Raw genomic sequence first — 23,102 nt, 5'->3', positions numbered from 1 at the left:
CCACTGCCTCCTACTGCTGCTTGTAACAGAGCTGTGTAACTGGCTAATTTTTTGACTGTACTTTGACCTCTGCCCGTACTCTGAAGCCTGTGTATGGCTTGTAACAGTGCTGTGAAACCTGGTGGCTCATTTTTGGACCTGAGGAACCCCCTCGGGGTCCTCCCTGCTTCAACTCGGAGGCCTGTATAAATTCCAGCATGTTCCCTTGACCACCCCATAAAATGGCCTTGTCAGCAACATAAAAAATCCTTCCTTTTTTTTTTAATTGTACAGTGTTGTACAGAGCTGGGGGAGTCTTGACATGCCTTTTTAAATGTATTTATAAGCTGTAGAAGCTCTACACAGTCCCAAAAAACAACCCAAATTTTTCCCCATTGAGTTTAATGGAGTTCGAATTCGACATTTGTTCACCCGAAAAATTTTGCTCTATTTGACCGAATACCGGTCGAATCAATTAGTGAGCTATTCGACCAACACTAATAGCTTGGTACAGTGAATCATATGTGGCGGTCAGTTGAATCCCCAGATATTGCAATATTTGGGTTTCCCAACAAACTGTAAAATTATCTTTAACCATTGAAATTTGAAGTTCTGGAACATATATATTAAGAGCTTGTGATTTAGAACAGTTGACATAGAGATCCAATGTTGCTGCAAACTTTTCTAACAGTTTGAACAGGTTAGGTATGGTAACATGCGGGGATGAGATATACATCAAAATATCATCCGCAAACAAAGCACATTTATGTTCCCTTTTGCCACACCAAATCTCTTTAATGTCCGGATGTTCCCTAATGGCTGTCGCTAAAGGCCCTATCGCCAGTGCAAATAATAATGGTCAAATCCTTGACGTGTACCTCTTTTAATGGCAATGTTATCAGAAAGAAGGCCACCCAAAGATATATTTGCTGATGGTTTGTCATATAACCCCTTTAAAACATCAATAAAGTGATTACGGAAACCCAATACTGATAAGATCTTAAATATATATTGCCATGAGACACTATTAAAAGCTTTCTGTAGATTTATAGCTAGTAACATAGCTTCATTATTTTTGCCATCATCCCAATTAGTGTGTAGTAGGGATATTAAGTCTATAGTGCGTCTAGTTTGATCTGACGCCTGTCTAAGGGGTATAAACCCCACCTGGTCAGGATGGATGCATTCCCCTATGAAAGAGATTATTCGGACCAAAAGAATCTTTTTCAATAACTTCAAGTTTATCAGAGATATAGGTCTGAAGTTCGTTATATCTAAAGTATCCTTGCCATGCTTTGGGATTATGCTTATAAAGGCTCGATTGGCTTCAGGTGGAAGAAAATTACCCTCTCGCAAATAATTGAAATATTCTGCCTGGTGTGGGGTTAACGGTGTCCTAAAGGCCTTATAGTAAACATATGTTAATCTATCTGAGCCAGGTGCACTACTTAATTTCATTGATTTTAAGGCTTTACTATTTTCCTCTATTGTCATAGCTTTATTCAGTTATTCCACATGTTTAGATTGGAGTTTTGATTGGAGTTTAATTTCGTCAAAGAACGCATCCAATGAGGTTTGTGTTGGTCGTGTCTGTTTACCATAAGGGGTAGAATAGAATTCTTCAAAAGCCAAGAGAATTCTCTCTGGGTTTTGAGTTATTCTACCATCTTTTGTTTGAATTTAGGAAGAACCTAATTTTTGAGTTTAGGGTTAAGTTTATTTACTAATAACTTTCCAGGCTTATCCTCCCCATGTATCATATTACTGTAGTATATTTGATAATTTATGGTTCTATTTAGGTGGGTTTCGATATTTATGGATACTAATTTTATCCAATAGCTGATCCAGTGCTATATTGGACTCACCCAATAAAATCAAACAGCCTTGCACAAGAGATTCTATTTTATGTAGTAACCAGATAAAGAAAAAAAGAAATTCATTGGGGGCATAATATGTTACCAATGTTATTTTTTGTCCGGCTACATCACCTCTTACCATAAGGTATCTTCCCCCAGGGTCCCAAATTACTTCCTGTGTTGAAAAGTTGAGATGCCCAGCGAAACACAACATTACTCAACCCTTTTTCTTGTCATGATTCGCATGATAATTTATAGGGAACGTTTTGTGGAAAAAGCATGATGTAGAATTCATAAATGAGTTTCCTGTAATGCTAATCTATCTATTTTAAGTGAGCTATAGTAGTGAAATGCTTTTGACCTTTAATGGGGGAATTTAATCCTTGGACATTATAAGTCTTGAACGAAACCAAGGTGGATTGTTGTAGTTTTTGTGACTTTTCTAACAATCCTGCCATCTATAGGAAAGTTTGGGTACAACAGTTAAGAGTCTCCATTTAGCTAAACACTTATTCGGGGGTAATAGATATAATAGGATAACAACAACAAGATTAACCACCTGAGCGTTACACTGAGGTCTAGATTTCTGTACCAAAAGTGATCCACTGTTTTTCATGAAATTTTTTTTTAAATTGTAGACCTGTAACTTACAGAAATATGTACGAACAGGGGTTCTAGTAGATAATATGAATATAAATTGCAGTTTTTTTTTGCCCGAGCGAAGGTCGGGCTTAACTGCAAGGAGGTTAAAAGCGTAACCAAACTGTAAACAAACAAAAAAAAAAAAACACCCTTACCTTATATTCTGCAGATCCGTTGATGGCCCTGGTCCTTCCCGCGATCCGGTCCTATGTTGTCCTGGAATTCCTCTTCACCCCAGCACTCAGGAAGCGTCAGGCACTGCTATCTTTTGTCTTCTCTTTTGTATTCTTCTTGTCATATCACCCGATCTCACATTGCGCTTGTGTGAGATGGGCATCTCTTTCCCTTAATAGAAAAAAATCCCCATTTTGTGCATGCCCGAGATTAGGGCATGGGCAGAAGGAGCAGCAAGAGCCTCCCAGCTATGTGCTCCCATTCAGTCTTGATCACCGCGGCTGAAAGGGGAGGTGCTGCAAAAAAAAAACAAAACAAGAAAAAAAAAAAAAACTTTATAAATACTTACGAAAAAAATAATTACGATTTTTCTTTACAAATAAGGGCTGTCTACCCTTTTATGTAAAGTGAAAATGTTGAGTTTAGGTGTGCTTTAAAGATAATTTTGTTCAGAAAGTAACAGCCCAAGTAGAAAAGCCCGCACCTACCAGCTACAGAAAACAACTCTTACTGGGGATATGTAAGATCTCAGAGCTTTCTTCTTCTCTAGCTGTAGACACAGAGGATGTAGATGTCTGCTCAGGAAGCATTGCTTCTTCTATATAGCATGCTGGCAGGGACAAGGCTTTTCTGAAGAATAAAATGGGGGGGGGGGCAAATGCACAATTTGGTAAATCGTATACAATGTTTTACCGAACCAAATTAAGTTATGTTGGGCTTTACATTTGCCTTAACTACCTACGCCAGGAATCAAAATTTTGACAAGTCAAAAAATTTGTGGAATATAAGGAACCCATGTCATTTTTTTCTCCAGTGCCTTGTGGATTTCAGTCACCCTAAAGTTAGGCCTTGTACATATGTGTTAATATTCGCTTTCATTCCAACAGAATGATCAGATCAAAAATCAAAATACAGCTGACTAGTTGTAAGCAACCAATGTTTGGTTTTCTGATAGGATGGGGATAAATCGGATGTGTTAGGTGATAATGATAAAAAGTACACAAGGCATGTCATGTCATCTTTGATGATCCTTTCCAACAACAAAAGACTGCATGTGATGAACGAACGAACTCTGTACATTCTGCTCTATGGAGACGGGGGGGGGGGGGGGGGGTACGAAAGAGCCGCACGCCGCTGCATTTTCCCCCCTTCACATACATTACGATCTTTTGTCTCCCGTGGATCCACCTGGACAGATCTATGGACCATGTCAGACGGCTGCTGTTCACATGCTAGATTCTTATCTGATACCAGCCCTGAGGCAAGAATCTGATGAGAATCATCCGACGTGTGAACGTAGTCTAAAACATACAGGTGTAGAGTTTTGGGACTTCCAACTGATCTATAATAATAATCAAAAAATTGATCAGATAAATTGATCAAGTGTACAGTTAGCAGGGGATCTGCCTAGGAGTTCTATGTCTAACAGTTTAAAACCATTTACTTAACATGATTAGTGCATGTGTGTAAATATTACCGCTCCATAGTGAATCAATGTAATGGTTATGATAACGCAGAGAACTCACAGGTCATACAGAAACATGAAACCAAGAAAACCAAAACTCAAGTTTTAATTTTACTTAAAGCAAATCTTTTAAAAATCTCAAACTTGTAATCTGGAAGTACAAGCATACAAAAAAAGAGGATTGTTAGGAACATGTGCAGTCACAGTGACAATACAATTGAGTCACCCAAAATATGTTCATTTCATTGGCATTAAATAAATTATAAATACATTCAACAGGAATGAAATACATTGCACATATTTACAAATAATAGTTAATTACACATATTACAAATGATGTCCAACATGGTAAATTCTATTTTGGTATAAATGGATATTTTAAAATTATTCCAATTTTTTGCAGACATAAGGATATTCACAAGGCCACAGTGCTGTTTTACAATCACAGGTGCTATTGGTAATGAACAAATTAAAATTATAATAAGCAAACTTATAATGGGTAAAGATCTGAAACAAATGCAATCAGTTGAAAGTAGGTAAACAGGGTAATCTTTATATCTTTCAGAGCTCCCCAGGAGCCCCAAAACCATGCAAATGACAGCATTACTCCTACTCATGAGCTGGAAGTTTTTTTTTGAGCAGCAGTGAGGTGTGCATTGTGGAGAGGATAGTCAGAGCTCAGGCCTTGCAACTACAGGTCAGTATTAGCATACTGAGTGCTTTACAATGGGCAAGTTCCTTTCTATACCTGCCTTTAGGTCCTTAAAACAGTTTCCTGACTTAAAATGTATGTTTTCTTTAAAGCAAATCAGCAATGAAAACTTTAAAGTTAAAAAAAAAAAAACAAAACCTTGAATGCCACCTCATATTTACTAGTGCACAAAGAGACCCTAAAACTAGTGTTCCTTTGTGATAGAAGCATCCATCAGCCTCCAAAATTGCTGGTTCTAGAATGCCCATTCAATGTGGCTTACTACTAGGCCAGCGTTAATAATTTAAAGCAAGGCAAAATAAAATTGTAGAAGTTGGCCAAAAGGAGAGAAAGTAGTAGCAAGTTGCTATTTGAATTGAGTTTTGCCACAAGTATGCCACAGGGCATCAAATCACTTACATAGGCATTCAAAGGTTAATTCTTTCATAGCAAGTGGGCTTTACATTTCTGTCATCACATACATTTTAACATTCTCTGGTCTAACTACAAATCAAAATATCCTTTAAAGACAAGAATGAATAAAAATTCTAAAAGCATTAACATGCGTTTTACTTTCTTTGAAATGGCTGAAGAACTATAATAAAATAACGGACCATAAATGCTTTGCTTCAAATTGCACAGTGTGAGTTTTTACTGCGTGGAGGAAAGATGGCTTTATCAGCACACCAGTGTCGTCTGTCGTTATATTGCAAGCAGGTTATTGGGTTTCAAATTTTAGGAAAAAAGTAAAGATTGTTGTTCTTTCCAGAAAAAAGTGCATTCAAAACAAAATGCAGACAGACATTAACCTTTGTGTCTTGCTACCTGTCTCTGATGTACTAAGAACATATTACCCCTAGCTAGTAACCTAGCTGTCTAACTGGTTCACCAAATTAACTAACGTACCACTACTTTGTATGTAATTTATTATGCATTGCTGCTACTTTATTAAAGCAGGCCTATTCTCTTTTAGTTGGTTTCTACGAAGCAAATAAAAATGAATAGCTACACACTGCAGATCACATTTTGTGAGTGAAAACATGGGTTTGAGAGCTTTACTGCAACACAAAAGGTGTGGAGGGGCTCGAAGACTTTTAAATCAAGAACACAATGTATGCAGATCATGTGTTCTGACCGAAGCTTATATTTAATCCGTTACATATTTCTAGAATTACGGCAAGGTATCTAGCATTTTTTAGCTGATCAATAGAAACAACATTTTAATCTGTCACAAACCCAGGAAATATCTAGCTGAGCAAATAAGGAAAATAATACAGAAGTACAAGTAACCTTTACTGAAAATCATGTGTAAAAAAAGAAAAAAAAAACAACAGGCAGGCTGATATTATTCAGATACAAACTGCAATGTCTGCTACTAAAGTCTTGAAAGTGGAAGGGACAGAACTAAACTATATTATCACCTGCCTCTCCGGTCATATAAAAGTAACATGATGTAACAATAGTTATGAAATTGAAATTTGGCAGTTAAAACTTAAACAATGTATAGGAAAGATACAACAAATTTACCACAATAGTTACAGTTGTAATTGACCCGCATGGTGTGCTTGTGTTACCCAATTGCTACATTTGCTGAAATAGGATGCATTTTGCTAATAATAAAATTAAAAAAATGCAAACAAAGCGAAACATCAATAAACCTGTAAGGATAAGTTAGAAATATGGAGGAAATAAAAACATGTTGCACACAATTGTTAAGCTTTCAATTCCTATGGAAGCTGCAAAAATCACAGGCAAGATCCAGCTAGTTTCTGCAGACCTTCATTCTGTTTATAGAAAACCCCACATTTAATGAAATCACTGCAAATATATTAACAGGCATAAAGCATTCATACAGTTTTTTTGCCTTTATTGCTTGGGGCCGAATTCCAAAAATCTTATGGCTGATGATCTTCCAATTCAGTGTTGCTGAATATTAAAACCTTAAAATCTGCTGCACAATATTCCTATGTAAATTGTGAACTGCAATCCCATACAACATCTCCTTCAACTTCTATCCTCTTTCAATCAAAAACAAAAAAAGGGAGATAAAGTCTGTTGACCTCAATAGTGCCTCAATCTTTTAATTCCTTAATAAGAAATGACATTGCTGATCACACAGTGACTTTATTAAGCGGAGGCATTCTTCTTCACTTTTGGTTCAGTGTTGTGACAGGAGTGCTTTCACATTTCACAACACTTGAGTTTCTAATCTGCGAATTTTTTTGACCACCAAGTCGATGTTGATGATTGGGTTAAAGTACAGAGCCCAGTAGAACAGACAGTTGCAAACAAATTGTGGAATCACAGGCCAAAATATTGCAACAAAAAGCCCCTGTGTTGACATCTTCCAAAAATGACCCCACATGAGACGAGGAAAAGACCTATAAGAGAAACAAGCACTAAGAATTAGAAAATGTTCACCTAACATAGTAAAAGCTCTTTTCCAATTAATAGATGTGCAACTAATCATTTTAAGTGGGCTGACTCTTAAGATCTTCTTTCTACTTTGCTTTGAATGTTTTCCTATTACAATACAAGGGTCTAAGTTGAAAACCTGACAGCAGGACCAAAAGGAGGTAAACCTGGATTTACTCGGACTTATCTTGCTCGTAGAGGTCTCAGACACAATCTATTTAATTCTCCATCCATCCATCACTAAGTTGGAAACAAGCACACCTACTACTGATTAGTACCCCATAGACAGGTACCACTACCACTTAAAAGAATAAACCTAAAAGCAATTCAAATTTGGAAAGTAAATTTTACCCCGGTTTGAGTGTATTATACATCCATGTGAAAAATTTTGCAACCTTCAGCTGTTTGGAAGAACCACAGGCTTTTTCAAATGCCAAAAAACTAATTTAACAGGAGAGTCATAAATATGGCTGGGTGCAGTCAAGTGGGCATCCCACTGACATATCAGTATTATCCCCAGAAATGTTTTTTAAGCAAGGTTGGATGACGCTGTAAGCAGGTGGCGGCCCTTGTATTGCGACCCAGCTATTCCGTAACCACCCAAAAACAGTCCAGGTGGTCACTGAAAGGTGATGGGTAGTGCACCCGGGTATAAGGGGCTGGGGAGACCAAGAAGTCATATTCAAGGACTTAGGATTTCTGTGTATAAATCAGGGAAATTGTCTTTTAAGGAGCCACACTTTCTATATAATCAAAGACTTAATGTACATGCACTGATGGTACGCACAAGCAGATGCCTTTAACATCTAATTAGAGCAAAATAGCAGTACATGCACACCTCAGTTGGCTTGTTGACCACAGTCTCCAGAAAGAGAATAATTCCAGCACTGAGAGCAACATGGCATTGACTATAATAAACCGAGATGTCCAATAATGAACTTCGAGCCAGTCCCATGCAAACTCAGCAAGAAGTTGATATGGAAGAAACAAGTATTTAACAAGAAATTCACGCCACTGCGTCCATGTTGGATCATGAAGATCCTGTAATAAAGTAACAAAATGTTATTAATATACAACAACAAAATAAAAATCAATATTTAGTGAACAAAACAAACTTCTGACCCATATAATCCAAATCATCATCATATCACTCTAATGTACTATGAGAGAGATAGAGAAATTAAAAAGAAAGTAAGAAGGGAAGAAAAAACAAATTAATAAAAAGTACATAAGTAAGATGGACAGGCAAGTCATGTGAAGAATTCCGGCATTTTTTGTGAATGTTCTTTTTGCAACAAATCAGAATTTCCCGCACACAGATAATCATGATTTCTATCAGCTAAAACACAATAATTGAAATATTTACAAAATGCCTATCTCATTATTATGGATATTATGGATAATGTAATATGGATAATGGATAATATGGATAATGGATATTATGGATGAGTACTATAGATTTTCTGGCAACAACTTCTTCCACAAGTACAACTTTTTACACAAAACTGGCACTGGCATGAAAATATTGTTACTCCCCTCCCTAAAGTTCCCTCAGGGTATAGGCATATCTTGAACACGCCACACATGTTGGTTTACTTTGAATGTATTTAGATGTATAGGCAGCCTATAAGGCCTACAGGGCAGGTTACCCGACGGGTAATTTTTAGGAACCTTGTTGTTTACCATGTTTTCTATTGTATTCCTTTGGAATGTTCTTTTACTGACTGCTACTTAGTCAATGTGATTGTTCCCCACCCCCTTTTTTTTGTTTTGCTTTGTTAACTGTATTGTGTTTGAAAACCTAATAAAAACGATTGACACAAAAATTGATCTGCTCTTGTGGCGTATTCACAATGAAAAGAAATCTAGCTATCCTGACATTTTTAGTATTAATTGTTTTGCCAACCCCAAAATATGATCAAATATAGATAAAGAAACAGAGAAAGCAGAGTTTTCTGGCAAAAGAGTCGAGTAAATCATATTCTACATCATATAGGACAAAAATAGTGTGTAGCATACAAATATACAAAGTATTGTAGGTCATTCCCAAGCACATTTCGATGGGATATGGGATAGGAGCTAAACCATCGCAAGTACAAACAAGGGTGCTGCAGAGTAGGGAAGCAAGGCTTCTCAATGAACTAAAACCTTAAAACGTTGCTCATGAATCCCCTGAAGAAGCTGTTAGTCGAAACGGGTTGGGATACGAGATGTTACTATTGTATTTGTGATTTTTTTATATCAGGGATACTCTGTCTAGGCAAAAGGTCCTATATCCTATCGAAATGTGCTTGGGAATGACCTACAATACTTTGTATATTTGTATGCTACACAATATTATGTGTCTTATATGATGTAGAATATATTTCACTCAATATACTCTTGTCACAAAAAAAACCCAGCTTTCTCTGTTTCTTTATAGTGGAATAGAAATATTAAATAATGTAAATTGGGTTTTCTTCCATCCCTCTTTAGTGCTAGGTGCAGCTGAAGTTTAAAAATTAAAATGCCAGTACAGTTCTGTATAAGTCCAGCTCAGCTTGTCACAATCAGGGCATCCATGTCTTCGACCACCAGCCAATGGGTACCTTAACAACAAGACTCAATGATTACAATGTACACAGCTTGGATAATGGTTATCAAGGGTGGGAATGCTCCCTCTTTTTGTTGAAAAGTATATCATTATAGAACACAATAATAATAAAACACAGCAGAGTGGGGGCATAGAAGATAAATGCTCCCTGAAATATCACAATTCCAGCACACTCTGGGGGGATTATTCTTTATAAACAGATCACAAATTGGCAGCACAGGCAGCAGAAGGGAAAGGGTTTATGTTCTTCCTTTGCAGGTACTTTCTGTAACACAATCACTTCATTAGAACTCTGTACTCTCAAATAGAGAAATATCTGCAGGGGTAGAGGTGAAGTCTGTGCTACTTATGCAAACTAAATGGATACATTAACTAAAATGGTTTAGAATTTCTGATTTATTACTACAATTTGTATTAATTTTATATAAAATGCATTCATTCCTAAGTATTAAAGCCGTTTCCAGTTACTTGATGGATTTATCATTTTTATTAGGATCCGAAAAAACAAACAAGTTAGTTAATGTTAGTGCCCAAGACTTTCCTTAATAAAAAAAAAAACACCACAATATTAGTGCTAACAACAGCTTACCGGCTGTCTGGAGTTGCCACGCAATGCACTTAATGCTACAGAAACCTGTGGATAGATTATACAATATATTTCCTTCACTGTCCCTACTTTTCTGGTAACATTGTAATGCATATCCGGATATTCACATATACCTTTCATATAATAATATAAATCAGATATTTATCACAAAAACCTTCTTACCCCATCAGTGTCCTCCCAGCCTTTTTAGATGTGCGCACCAACGGGCTGTTTGTGGTTAATAAAAAGTTTGGTCCCAATACAGGACACTGGACAGTTGAGACATTATACAATACAAAATATTGTATAATTATACATTATACAGACTAGAACAAATAATAGGGAGTGGTATAGAGCCTGCGGAATTACAGGGGTTACTGAATTCCTATTCTAATACCTACTGGGAACACTCAATTTGTTATCTGTTGTCCCACCCATCCCGAGTTTCCTTTTTCCCCAGCTTAAAATATATTTCTGGGGAGAAAACTGCCCAAAGTAACTAATCAAATAGTAATGAATTTGTCACAGACCCTTGAAGATGCTGTATTATGGAGTTGTGGTTGCAAAGTAATAGATAAGCAAACAAGTTCTGCATTTTTCTTAAAATTGTAATAAGCAGGCCTTGGCCACATCATCCAAACTGGACACAGAGCACACATTTGATCAGTTACTAAAATGTTTGTTTTAATTGAATAAAGCTTGATCTGTTTTTTTGGTGCTCATATGACCTTACTCTGCAACATATTATTAGAATCAGTCATATAAGCAATGTATGGAGTGGCAACCCTAAATTCTTAAGTCATCACTAAAAAGGGTTAAAGTTGGACTAAACCAACAATACTCACCTGCCCCTGTTCTGTCATAGGGCGCTGCCATCTTTTTTTTTTTTCACTTGGTCTGTCTTTTCTGCAATATTTACCTGCCGGATTGTGCAATTTTAAATGCAGAATTTTTACTGGAAATGTGTTCCGGTGGGAATGGATAATTACTTTAAAATAAATATCTGTCACTCTCTAATCTCCGGCTGCAGATATAAAACTTACAGGCTGAAAGTGCACTAGGAAAAGTAAAAATCCAAAGTACTTGTAAACTATGCAGATAGAGTGTACAAAACAATAGAACTGGCCGCAGCTTTAAAGCAACATTAAATTAGGTCTACAAGATTTTGCCTGCAATGCCATGTACAGCAAAAACCCTGGATTATAATCTAACCACTAAAGTAACTGAAGAAGTCATTGTAAATATTGAACAAATAAATACAAATTACATACAACTAATGCCTGCACAGTGAACAGAAGAGACTCTTACTATAAACTTGGCGATAATGTCCTCTTCACTCTCCTCCTTAAGTGGACATGTTGTATGGATGAAAGGTAAAAAGGTTTCTGTATAATCAAACAAGTACATGTATAACATGCTAAGTCGTGGAGAGCTTTTGAGTGCATATAACAGAAAAAGGGATTTTCCAGGGTTTACAGCCTAAAAAAAGGAAAACACAAAAAGTATTATGTTCCAAATATAGGGGTTTTCGGTAAACACATTTTAAAAACCATACTGAATTCGATTTACTTAAGAAATAGACTTTTCACCTAGCAATGAGAGTATTAAAGCGTACCTAAACTCACAATTTTCACTTTACATAAAAGGTTAGATAACTCTTTTATGTAAAGTAAAAATTCTATATTTTTTCAAAAAAAAGGGTGCAGCACCGCCCCCTAATTCTCGATCGCCTAGGCGATCAAGAATGAATGGGAGCACAAAACCTCCCGGGATACCTATGTCACGCATCCCAGGAGGCTCTTGGGTGCTTCTTCTGCATATGCCCGAGCATCTCTAGCATCCACAGAAGTATCCTTTTCGTAAAAAGAGAAAAAAGAGGGGAGCGTGGCTAGCCGATGGCCGAGTGAGACATGTCCCATCTGCGCTCCGTCCGGCCTAGGGGGAAATCCAGCGAATATCAATGCCATCGGCACCTTGTACTTACCTCGGAAGGGGAATCAGAAGACGAAGGAAGTGGGCAGCTCCAGCGCTCGAAACGGAAAGGGCGGCTTCTTTGGTCCAGGTGCGTGGACCACATGAGACCAGGCCCTGAAGCCGCGGCCTCAAGTTACAGCCGCCGCCGCCGCCAGGTCGCCTGATCTGGAACTGCGGGGGAGTGGCCAGTGTACTGCTCCTCCGCCGGACCAAGCCTCCCAGGTATAATTTTTTGAGGATTCCTCCTCTTTTTCTGCTCAAGGACCCCCTGAATCTCCCATTAAAAGCCTCTGCCCTCATGGTCTCCATGGAGGATTCCTCCATTTACGGTTCCCCATTACATGCTGATGAAGAGGTATGGGACTGGAAAGCTCACTTAAGGGCTCTCCCTAATAAGCAAGATTTAAGCACCAGTATTGGGGGCCTGAATTTCAAGCTATGCAAAAATCCTTGCAGCAGGTGACCAACACCACTACCATACTACAATCTACCTGTGCTGAGCTTACTACTCAGGTGTCCTCCCATAGTGAAATTTTGGAGCGCCATGAAGCGCAAATTGCATCTCTCTTTCTGTTACATGATAATATCGAAAACCGCAACGGCCAGAACAACATTCATATCACGGGGCTACCAGAATCTGTTTCTAATTCAGAATTAGCATCTGCAGTAAGCACTATTTTTGCCAAGCTACTCAATGTACCATTGGATGTGGATTTGGAAATTGACCGTGGGCTCTTAAACCACTATTGCGGATATTGAAGGAAAGGAATATCCCCTATAGATGGGGATATCCTTTTCATCTTATTATTCGAAGAGGGGGGAAGACCCATGTTTTCCGCCAGCCATCTGATTTACCCCGACTTCTTGAAGATCTGCACTTACCTCCTTTGGTGCTCCCGGATTGGTCGTCTGCGATGCCTACTCTATAACAAAGTCCTCAGGTATCATCTTCTTCCCCGGCACTGCAACCTCCTCCATCTCCTCCCCCTCTGGCGAAAGCTCCAAGCACCTCTTCACCCACTTAAGGAACGTTGTTAGCGGTCCATATTTTTTTTTTTTATTGTTTATTTTCCAGACATTGGAGACCGAACATGATACACCTACCGTTTCTGGTTTTGCTCATATTTTGAAGTTGATTGATATTCAAGCTTCATCTACTGTGCGCCCTCCTTTTTTTTTTACCTTTTTGCGTATGTCTGGGTGCTCTACTTTTGTTTTGATACCGATAATCTACTGCGGAGCCTATTTACAAGCGAGAAGACCCACCTCCCCTCCTTCTTTCAAGGACGCGAAAGGGATACTCCTGTTTTCCAAAGTGGATTTTTTTCTGATGTCCTTCAATTTATACATTTTGCATAGTTAATGCTCGCTTTACTTTTTTTTTTGTAATATGTTTATCGTTGGGAGATAGATGTTTTGCTGCTGACAAATACTGCTCAGTTTGAAAGGGTTTCTCAATGTAATGTGAAATGTATTTCCCCATGTTTTAGGTATGTGGGGTTCCCCTGGGGTGGGACTGGGCGGGTCCTGCTATTGGCTGACACTTCCCCTTCATAGGCCTACCGCCCATGGTTGACAAATTTGTGGGATACACTCCCTTTCCCCTGCACCCAAGTTAGGCTTTCACCCCCCGAACAAGAACTAGCCCATCCCGTCTGCTTGGTGAGATTTTTCCTCATCCCCCTCATCTAGTTTTTTCCCTTCCTTTGTGCTCTCCTTATTTTCCTCCCTTATTCCCCTCTTAACCAACCACCTTTACGCACTTGAATTTGTAAATGTCCTCGCAACATCCCCAAGCCCAACCTCTCTGGGTTCCTTCCCCTAATGTGTAGGGCCTAAACAGCCCCAATAAAAGATCCTAGCTACTAAATGGACAACGTAAAGCTAGAATCCATATTCTTCTACTCCAAGAAACTCATTTTCAAACCAACAAACTTCCATCCATTCGAAATCGATATTATACCACCTGGTAACATAGTTCCAACCCTGATGCCAAAACTAAGGGAGTATCTGTTGAATTTCATAAGTCTCTTCCGATTCAGGTGGTTGACTCCCTCAATGATATCCAGGGTAGGTATCTATTTCTTAAGGTAACCATCTGGGGCAGGATGTACACCATATCATCTATTTACTCACTCAACCACCAACCAACGGTATTTTCTGCCAAATATTTAGATGCCCTTAAGGGATTTGCAGATGGAACAATTGTGGTAGGTGGCGACCTTAACTTTGCCACTGACCCTCGCATAGACACCTCCTCTGAAAAAACTCCTATTTCTTATTCTAAGCTTAACTCCTTTTGTACCAAACTAGGTGAACTCAGGTTATTAGATGTATGGTTGCATCCTACAACTGAGGATTATACTTTTTGTTCATTTTATTCATTGTTTAAAGACCCACTTTGTGCGAAGGCAGTAGTTGATGCTATCTCTAACTTTATACAAGATCACCCTTCAGACACAACTCCCCTCCCTGTTCTATGGGAGGCAATGAAGGCAGTGCTTAGAGGGGTTCTCATCCAACAGGGCTCGCGCCTTAAAAAAATCAGGTCGCAAGACATACAACTCACAATGCTTAAAATCCAAACTCTTTTACACAAACGAACTTTGTTCTCCGATACTTTTTTAGAATTAACTGCAGCCAGAACACATCTCTTAAAGCTGTATGATTTAGAATATCAGCGGCATAGAGACCGTTTTTGTAAAATGATATATCAATATGGGGACAAATGCGGGAGACTGTTGTCCAGGGGACTTAACCCACGAGCACCTATCACCTATGTCCCTTCAATCCGTACTGCTCAAGGAAACCCAACATCTATCCCTCATGACATATTGCAAATATTTCATATATATTACAGGGACCTATATTAGCTCCAACCGAACCCAGTCACACGCATTGCTCTCCAAAATTATATAGAAGAGACATCTCTTCCATTACTACACCCAGGGGTGGTGTCATCCTTAGATTCACCCTTCACAGAGGAGAAAGTAGCTTCGGCCATCAAATCCACTCCGGCAGGGAAGAGCCCTTGCCTAGATGGGTTCATCCTAAGTTTTACAAACTTCAGACTTCCAATCTGGTTCCTTTTCTGACGAAGGTGTTCTCAATTTCAGATGAAACACCCTTCCCAGCACAAAGTTTAGAAGCCCATGTGACAATTATTCCTAAGTAATTTCAAAGTTAATTTTTCCGAATCTGAAGTACTCAATGTATCTTTGAACGCTGCGCAGGCAGCCTCCAGTAGTGTAAACACTTTCTTTAGAATATGTGAGGAAGCAATTACTTAGGCATAACCATTACCTTTGTTTGTGTTGTAATGATTTGTATATGGGTACCAATTCTATTTCCAAATTGGCATCTCTATATTATATTTCTTAAATTTTTGGCACATGAGCAGTGTGGCACTGGAGGCTCACTGCCCATGCACTAGGAGATAGGGCACCGACAGGGGCCCCTGCCCGCTATGATTATCATTTTATGGTCTATGTTTTTATATGTCATGACTATAAGAACAGTTCATGTACCTTTGTTTGTTTTCATTGTGTTGATGTTTTCTTTTGTATTATGTTTGCCTAAAATTAATAATACTATATTTTACAAAAAAAAAAAAAAAAAAAAGGGAAAAAAAATTGCCGATTACACGCAGGCACAGTGAGATCAGCAATTTTTTTTTTCAACCTTTGTCATGGGATTTAACGCCTGGGTCGGGTGACGTAAGTAGAAGAAAAGGCAAAGATGGCGGGGCCCGGAGCGCCGGCACGAAGACCAATGCCGGGACGACGCGGGACCCAATGGAAGAGATTTCCAGACTGATCGACAGACCTGCGGGATTAAAGGTAAGTGATTTTTTTTTTTTTTTTGGGGGGACTTTTGAGTTTAGTTCCTCTTTTTGATTTTTTCCCTTACATACTCTTGGTTACGAAGTGAACAGAACTTTACCTTTTATACATTCAGCTTTGTTTTCCTCATTTTCAGACTTTTTTGTGAATTACATTTTGCATTTGTGTGTTAAATGTATTACTTCAATCGGATAAAAAAAATTAAAAGGCCTGACTGTCTTGTGTAGTAAACACTGTATATACCAAACGCAAAAAAATATTTTAGGCAAAAATCAAAGGAAAAGTGTACCTTATATTCCCACAAGTTCTGAGGTGGTTTGACTCCCAGGGTTTTGACTCTTTCCAGCTCCATTAGAATGGCTTTTCTATGACTGTTGCTCTCTATGCTGTATGGCTCTTTTAAAAACTCATCTTCTGCAAGTGTGAGCAGGAGCCTGTAGGAGCACCATGGAAGAAGAAGTGTAACACAAAATAACAAATGTTTTCCTTATGTATGAACATTTTCAGTAAACTTTACAAAAATTACACAATTCAATGTCCAAAAATATTATAGTAAACAAAAATTAAAAATAAAAAGAACACAGGACAAACTATGTTGTTGTATTCATTCAACAACAAAAATCAAAAATGTTTGCTTTATAAAAGGTGTTTTTCATGTAACCAAAGCTAAAACTAGGTTGACTGCTCAATAATATACAGAAAACACAAAAACAAATTAAATGCAATAAAAAAAATTGGGAGTTGGTTAAAACAGTTGAATAGAAGACAGAAGGTGGTAATGCTTTACAGCATGAAGCAGACCCATGTATTAACCAGTGGAACAAAAGAAAATATTAGCACCAACACATGCTTATAAAAGGTTTCTAGCGGTCAGTTTTAAGAATGTCATAATAATTACTTCACTAAAGGAGATTGTTTTGCAACCAGTGAGTAATGCCATTAAAAACAGAGAGTGCAAATAATTATAAATGACTAGTTAGTAGATGTATAACATTTAGGCAGCAAAGATGAAAATATCATGAATGCAACAGATGTTTTCTTACCTCCCATTTACCCTTCCTGACAAAAAGCGGTCTTTATAATGTGAAGCCCATGGCCCCAACTGCTCAAGCCAAAGAACTACCTCCTCGGGTGTCCATTTAGAAACTGGCTTGTGGACCAGCAGGTCGTGTTCAGACTCCCGACTACTCCAGTGATACACAAGTAACACGACCTATGGGGAACATTTTAACAATATGCGATAAATAAAAAGGCACCTTTACACAATTACAATGGGTTTAAACAATTGTGTAATAAATATGATTTTTATTTATAAAAAGATGTCATAATAAACATTTAATTTCTCCTTGTGTCTTCAGTGCAGGAAGTTAAGGGATTTTTTTTATTATAAGTAACAACAAACCCAAAGATAGACTAACCCAAAAATCTATTTCAACTCATGAGAACTAGGCTACTTCTCTACCAAGATCAGGAGACACTTTAAAGTCTTTTTGCGAATAGGAACCAAAAGACGTAATGTGAAGTAAAACATATAGAGCAGAAAAGAAACATAACCTCGGGGTGGAATTCTTACTTCCCCGAAAGACTTCTGGAAATAGAATACCTAGTAACTCAGGATTTCCAAAATCATCTTCCAGGAAAGAACATGCTAGAAGTGAGAACATTAGCAGATTATGAAAGGACAAGAGCTTGTGCCAATATATATTCCAAAAAATAAGACAACCAAATCTTAGTGAGGCCTTGGTCACCTAACGACATATACAAGCCCCCATGAGCCTGTGTGACTCAAAGTAAAATGGATTTATTGGAAACTACAGCACACAAGATCTGCCTATAACCATAAAATAGTAGCCGACTGAAGCAGCGTGCCATTAAATTTATACATCACCTGCACTATTTCACAACTCTTACCATTTATAAGTGGGATTAAGTCCTATCTGTTATCAGAGTATGGGGTATGGAGTAATCATGGCTTCATCTAGGTGACATTCTGCAAATCACTCCCAGTCTGGAGCTTATAATCAGTGTAGGCAGTAAGTAAACCAAGAGGGAGCCAATTGTAATAAAAAAATCACACCAGAGAAGAAGGGAAATATGTAATCAGAGAACTTCTGTCCTAGGGTACAATAAGGTGCATTAAGTACTTTTACAACCTAATACCCCTGCAGAAAAATTGGTGAAATGATTAGTACACATTGCCAATGACTTATCAAACACGTTGCGTAGATAGAAGATCTCATTGTCCATAACTTCTCTTAGGTAGGGAAAGTAGTGTAGGTCAGTGTTTTTCAACCTTTGTGAACCACAGCACATATATTTACATTGAAACACCACAAACCAAAAATGTTACAAAATGACACTCTGTAGCTAATTCTCTTGTCTCTAAGGCTAGGGACACACTTGCAATGGTTCTCGTCTGATAATCGGCTCAGGGTCGTTATCGGATGACAATCTGGCATGTGTACAGTGCCCGTCGTCCATACGACCATTATGGCGGATCCACGGACGATGGACAACGGATGATCTTAATGGAAGTGAAGGGGGGAGAGAGGGCAGCGGGGTGCCGCTTCATCGTTCCGCCACTCCCCTCTCCATACTGCCACCCCCTGACATGTAAAAGTATTACATTACTCTGCCAGTCACTACAGCATAGACATTCAACAATGGTAACTGGATAATTTCCCACGGTACACCGGAAGATCTCTCATGGCACAATAGTGAGCCGCAGCACAGTGGATGAAAATCACTGGTCTAGGTGATAATTAAAAATGACAAAAACATATTAACACAGTCGGCCTGTGGGGTCTAGGTTAGCTAAAATAGATCTATTAGATGGCATTGTAGAGAATGTACTTGAAGATGGACACCTAATTATCAAGATTTGCATTTATTCTTTAGGATTACATGATAAACGTCTTATTATTTAGCAGTGCTGAGAACTTCACATGAGCCCTGGCCTGCAAACAGAGAAAGCCTCCAAAAAAATCACTTGGAGAAGGAGGGCAGTAGCACTAGAATACTGACATCTGGGAGAAAGGCACAAGCCTATCTGCCATGGAGACCTGACACCCATGGAGATGTTATTTACCTAAATAGTAGCAAAGCAGGGGAGAGAAGAGCAGGAAAAAAAGAAAAAAAAAACACCTTCAGCAACCACACTTCCTTTGCCAGATGAAGCAGCACCCAAAAACAATGATAGGACAAGGTCAAGTTCAATCAGAGTGCTTCAACGTAATGTGGGTAAAAACGTCTTTGGACAAGAGACATGATAAAGATGTATTTCTGCAAATTTCATTTTTACTACCTCTTTTCAACCTAAATCAGGTCAATTTGTAGAAAGATTTTATTAGGTCTGCTACATCAGGGCATGCATAGCAATCCATGTGAAAACTGAAAACACAAATCCTGAATCTGGCAGCCATTGTATTAGCTATGGAAAGATCAAACCATAGTGCAGCAAGACGATTATAAATATGCCACAAGGATCACTCGACAGTTTCAGCTGGGGGTTGATTTCAACCTATTGCTCTATTAACGGTTATGTTGCTTTTAAAGTGTAAAAGGAATGTTGTTCTAATGACCTTTATGTGCGAACGATCAATTCTGTCTGGAATTCCCTTTAATTCAAGTAAAACATTTTCACTTTCAAGTGAATTTATTCAAAGCATGGCAATGGGAAATTAATATTTTCACTTTACAGATTACTTGAATGCAAAATTGCTTTAAAAATATGTCCTAAAGCCAAAGTCGCTTTGCAACATCTACAATATCAATATAAATAGGGTTACTCACTGCCACCCCTGTTAAAGCGGTCAACACCCCTGAAAAGAATCCTCCTCCTCGGTTCATGTTTACTCGTCCTGATCTGGAAGACGATTGGTTCTGTTCATCTCCAATTTTATTGAAGGCCTGCAAAGCTTGAGCCACTTCACTGCTCTGTTTAAGGTCTTCGTATTTCTCTTTAATGGCATCAGGAAATAGTTTTTCTATCACATCTCTAAAAATAAAACAATGGTGGTGAAGGTTTTACATTTAATGTGCCAATATATTATTCACAATGGGTACTAAATTATGACATTTCTGTTAAAGTGCCCTACCTGTCCCCTGAGACCACCAAACTCCTTGTACACGCTCTTATCTCCCATCTGGACTACTGTAACCTCCTCCTCTCTGGTATTCCACTAACCCGACTCTCTCCTCTACAATCTATCATGAATGCTGCAGCCAGACTCATCCATCCTTCCCTTCGCTCCTCTTCCGCTGCATCTCTTTGTAGTTCTCTCCATTGGCTTCCATTTCACCTTAGAATCAAATTTAAGCTCCTGTGCTTTGCCTTCAAATCCCTCCACAGTTATTGTCCCACTTACATCTCTGACCTGGTAAAAAAATACTCCCCCTGCCGCTCTCTCCGCTCCTCCAATGACCTACTAATGACTTCTTCACTCATAACCTCATCACACACACAGATACAAGACTTCTATAGAACTGCCCCGACTCTCTGGAATGGTCTTCCTCGTCCTATTCGGCTTGCTCCTACTTTCTGCTCATTTAAAAGAGCGCTCAAAACACATTTTTTAAAACTTGCCTTCATCACTACTTCCCACCACTACATATCCCCCTCCTATTGTGTGTAAATTCCCCCACATACTAGACTGTAAGCTCTTCGGGGCAGGGTTCTCTCCTCCTGTATCTGTCTGTACTTGTCTTTGTCATTTGCAATCCCTATTTAATGTACAGCGCTGAGTAAAATGTTGGCGCTATATAAATCCTGTTTAATAATAATAAAAGTGGATCTATTACTACTTATTGTTATTTCTCCTAATGACTATTACTTGTTATGAACATTACTCTTCATTAGCCCTGAGTGTTGTCACCATCATCTAGGGAAACAGGATAGGAGTTGGGGTCTGCACTAAGAATCTTTTACTTTTTATTGCTTTGAGGGAATTTAGAGCAGAGTGTGACTAACAAAATACGAAAAGCAAACTTTGGTTCAACATTCCCTTTAAGGAAACACTTTGTAGATGTTTACACCTAAAGAGGAAAGCTGTGCTGGGGGAGTGAAAGAAATGCATAAAGTACAACACTGATCAGCAACCTAAATAAAGGACTACTGCCTCACAGCACCGGCCGGCTTATTCTTGCATCAACTATGTCTACTAAGAGGCAGAAAATGACTGCTACTGTGCCTAAAGTTTGTTTTGGTAACATACAAAGGTGTCGCCCTTTAACAGCTGCCTATATTAGGGCCTGTAATAGCAGTGGTAGTCATTACATACAAAAGTTTTGAAATCATATAAACTGCAAAGAGCGAATAAAATGAAAACATGTTTTATCAAACCTGAATCTAATACACTACGACTGAATGTCCACACACTGCAGATCTTACCTTAGCAGAATGTTGACTTTTGGAAACCCTTCCCATTTATTGCGACACTCGGGACATTCAGTCTTCTTTGATGAAACCCACCACAGGGCCAAACAATGTCTGCAGAAACTGTGGCCACAGGTCAGAGTGGTAGGGTCTACCAAGATATCATAACAACAATTGCAGGAAAACTCGCTGACAGAGATATTCCTATGTAACTTAGGCTTGGGGTCAGTGACGGCATCCTCCAACTTTACATCTTCTTCCATGGCTACTGCATGTAAAGTCTTTAAGTCAAATATATTATCCAGATCTTCAATGAAATTTTCCCCAAGGCATCATAAGCCCTGAAAAAGATTAGCTATATCTCAATCAAAATCCAAAAGTAAAGTCACCAAACAACAAAAAAAGGTAAAATGAAGCAAACAATCCTATGAGCGGGGTCGGTCACTAATGAGAGTTACAAAAGTGCTTCTTTGACATAAACAGTTTACGCAGTGTTTAACCGCTCACGTTTGTAATTCCCATTCATTCCAATGGGCCCATTCACAACAGATTGTTTTTTTGTTTTATTGGGCTATAAAGAAAAAGCATTCTGTAGGATTTCTAATAAGTTGAAAACACCCATAAATGCCACCGCCCCCCCAAAAATAAGCATTTTCCCCTATTCTAACCCTTCTTGACCACACGTCTAAAAACATCTTTATAAACGCTTAGGAACTCATACAAAAAATGTATGAGCATTTAAAATTAAAGTGTAGACTTTTAAAGACATAATATTAGTTTTATTGTGAAAATGAGCTCAAACGATCTTTGCCATTAGTCCTAAAACAGATCTGCACTCAGGCATCCTCATACTTCCAGCAACGCACGGCAAGGCACATCAGTTTGATTGCTAACAAGAAAATTATGAAGACATGACACACACACACACACACACACAATTTTTACACACGCATATACACGCACATTACATATTTTTTTATACACGCACATTACATATTTTTTTATACACGCACATTACATATGTTTCAAGTTTTGAGAGGCCAAATAAAAAAGGCAGCAAATCCCCCCATTACTATCATTAAAAGTGATTTTTCATATTTTAGATATGTAATTATCATTCTAATAACGCCTGCCGTCCTTGTTCAGACCGCTCTATGCCTGTCACAAGTGTCCAGTGACAACAACAAATATTGCTACTATGAGGTCACCATAGGAAGTGTCATGTAGTGATCACTGGGTTAAGACAGAAAGTGACAACAATTGGAGCACAGGTGGTCAATCCCTCCAATCTACAAATATACAGTACATACAATGGGCCAGATTTATTAAGATCTCCAAGATTGGAGAAGATAGACTAAGGTGGATTGGTGAGATACTGAAGGCACCAGGTAGTAGGGAGCCAGGGGGCACGCTGGGACGCTGCCAGCAGGGGGGGCACGCTGGGACGCTGCCAGCAGGGGGGGCACGCTGGGACGCTGCCAGCAGGGGGGGCACGCTGGGACGCTGCCAGC

At 38.6% G+C, this 23,102-nt stretch overlaps 1 protein-coding gene across 3 annotated transcripts in view; it reads right to left on the bottom strand.

Annotated features, from left to right (window-relative positions):
• Positions 1-4,204: 4,204 nt before the first annotated feature.
• The window catches only part of BFAR (bifunctional apoptosis regulator), a 20,105-nt gene continuing 1,207 nt past the window's right edge, over positions 4,205-23,102 (bottom strand). Inside the window, exons 2-9 of one of the 3 annotated variants that reach the window (XM_072419029.1) lie at positions 21,607-21,932; positions 20,010-20,214; positions 17,261-17,430; positions 16,507-16,651; positions 11,710-11,880; positions 10,405-10,449; positions 8,061-8,263; positions 4,205-7,188 (exon numbers count right to left, since the gene is read on the bottom strand). In XM_072419029.1, coding sequence (XP_072275130.1) covers positions 6,996-7,188; positions 8,061-8,263; positions 10,405-10,449; positions 11,710-11,880; positions 16,507-16,651; positions 17,261-17,430; positions 20,010-20,214; positions 21,607-21,854 — 1,380 coding nt within the window. In that variant the 5' untranslated portion in view covers positions 21,855-21,932 and the 3' untranslated portion in view covers positions 4,205-6,995. Of the gene's footprint in view, positions 7,189-8,060; positions 8,264-10,404; positions 10,450-11,709; positions 11,881-16,506; positions 16,652-17,260; positions 17,431-20,009; positions 20,215-21,606; positions 21,947-23,102 lie in introns of those variants that run through there. The other 2 variants (XM_072419030.1, XM_072419031.1) reach the window with 2 other exon arrangements.

The sequence above is a fragment of the Pyxicephalus adspersus genome, chromosome 7 (assembly GCF_032062135.1).
Source record: "Pyxicephalus adspersus chromosome 7, UCB_Pads_2.0, whole genome shotgun sequence".
NCBI classification, from domain to species: Eukaryota; Metazoa; Chordata; class Amphibia; order Anura; family Pyxicephalidae; genus Pyxicephalus; species Pyxicephalus adspersus.
The sequence above is the reverse complement of the archived record's forward strand: the minus strand, read 5'-3'. Positions and strand labels throughout refer to the sequence as shown.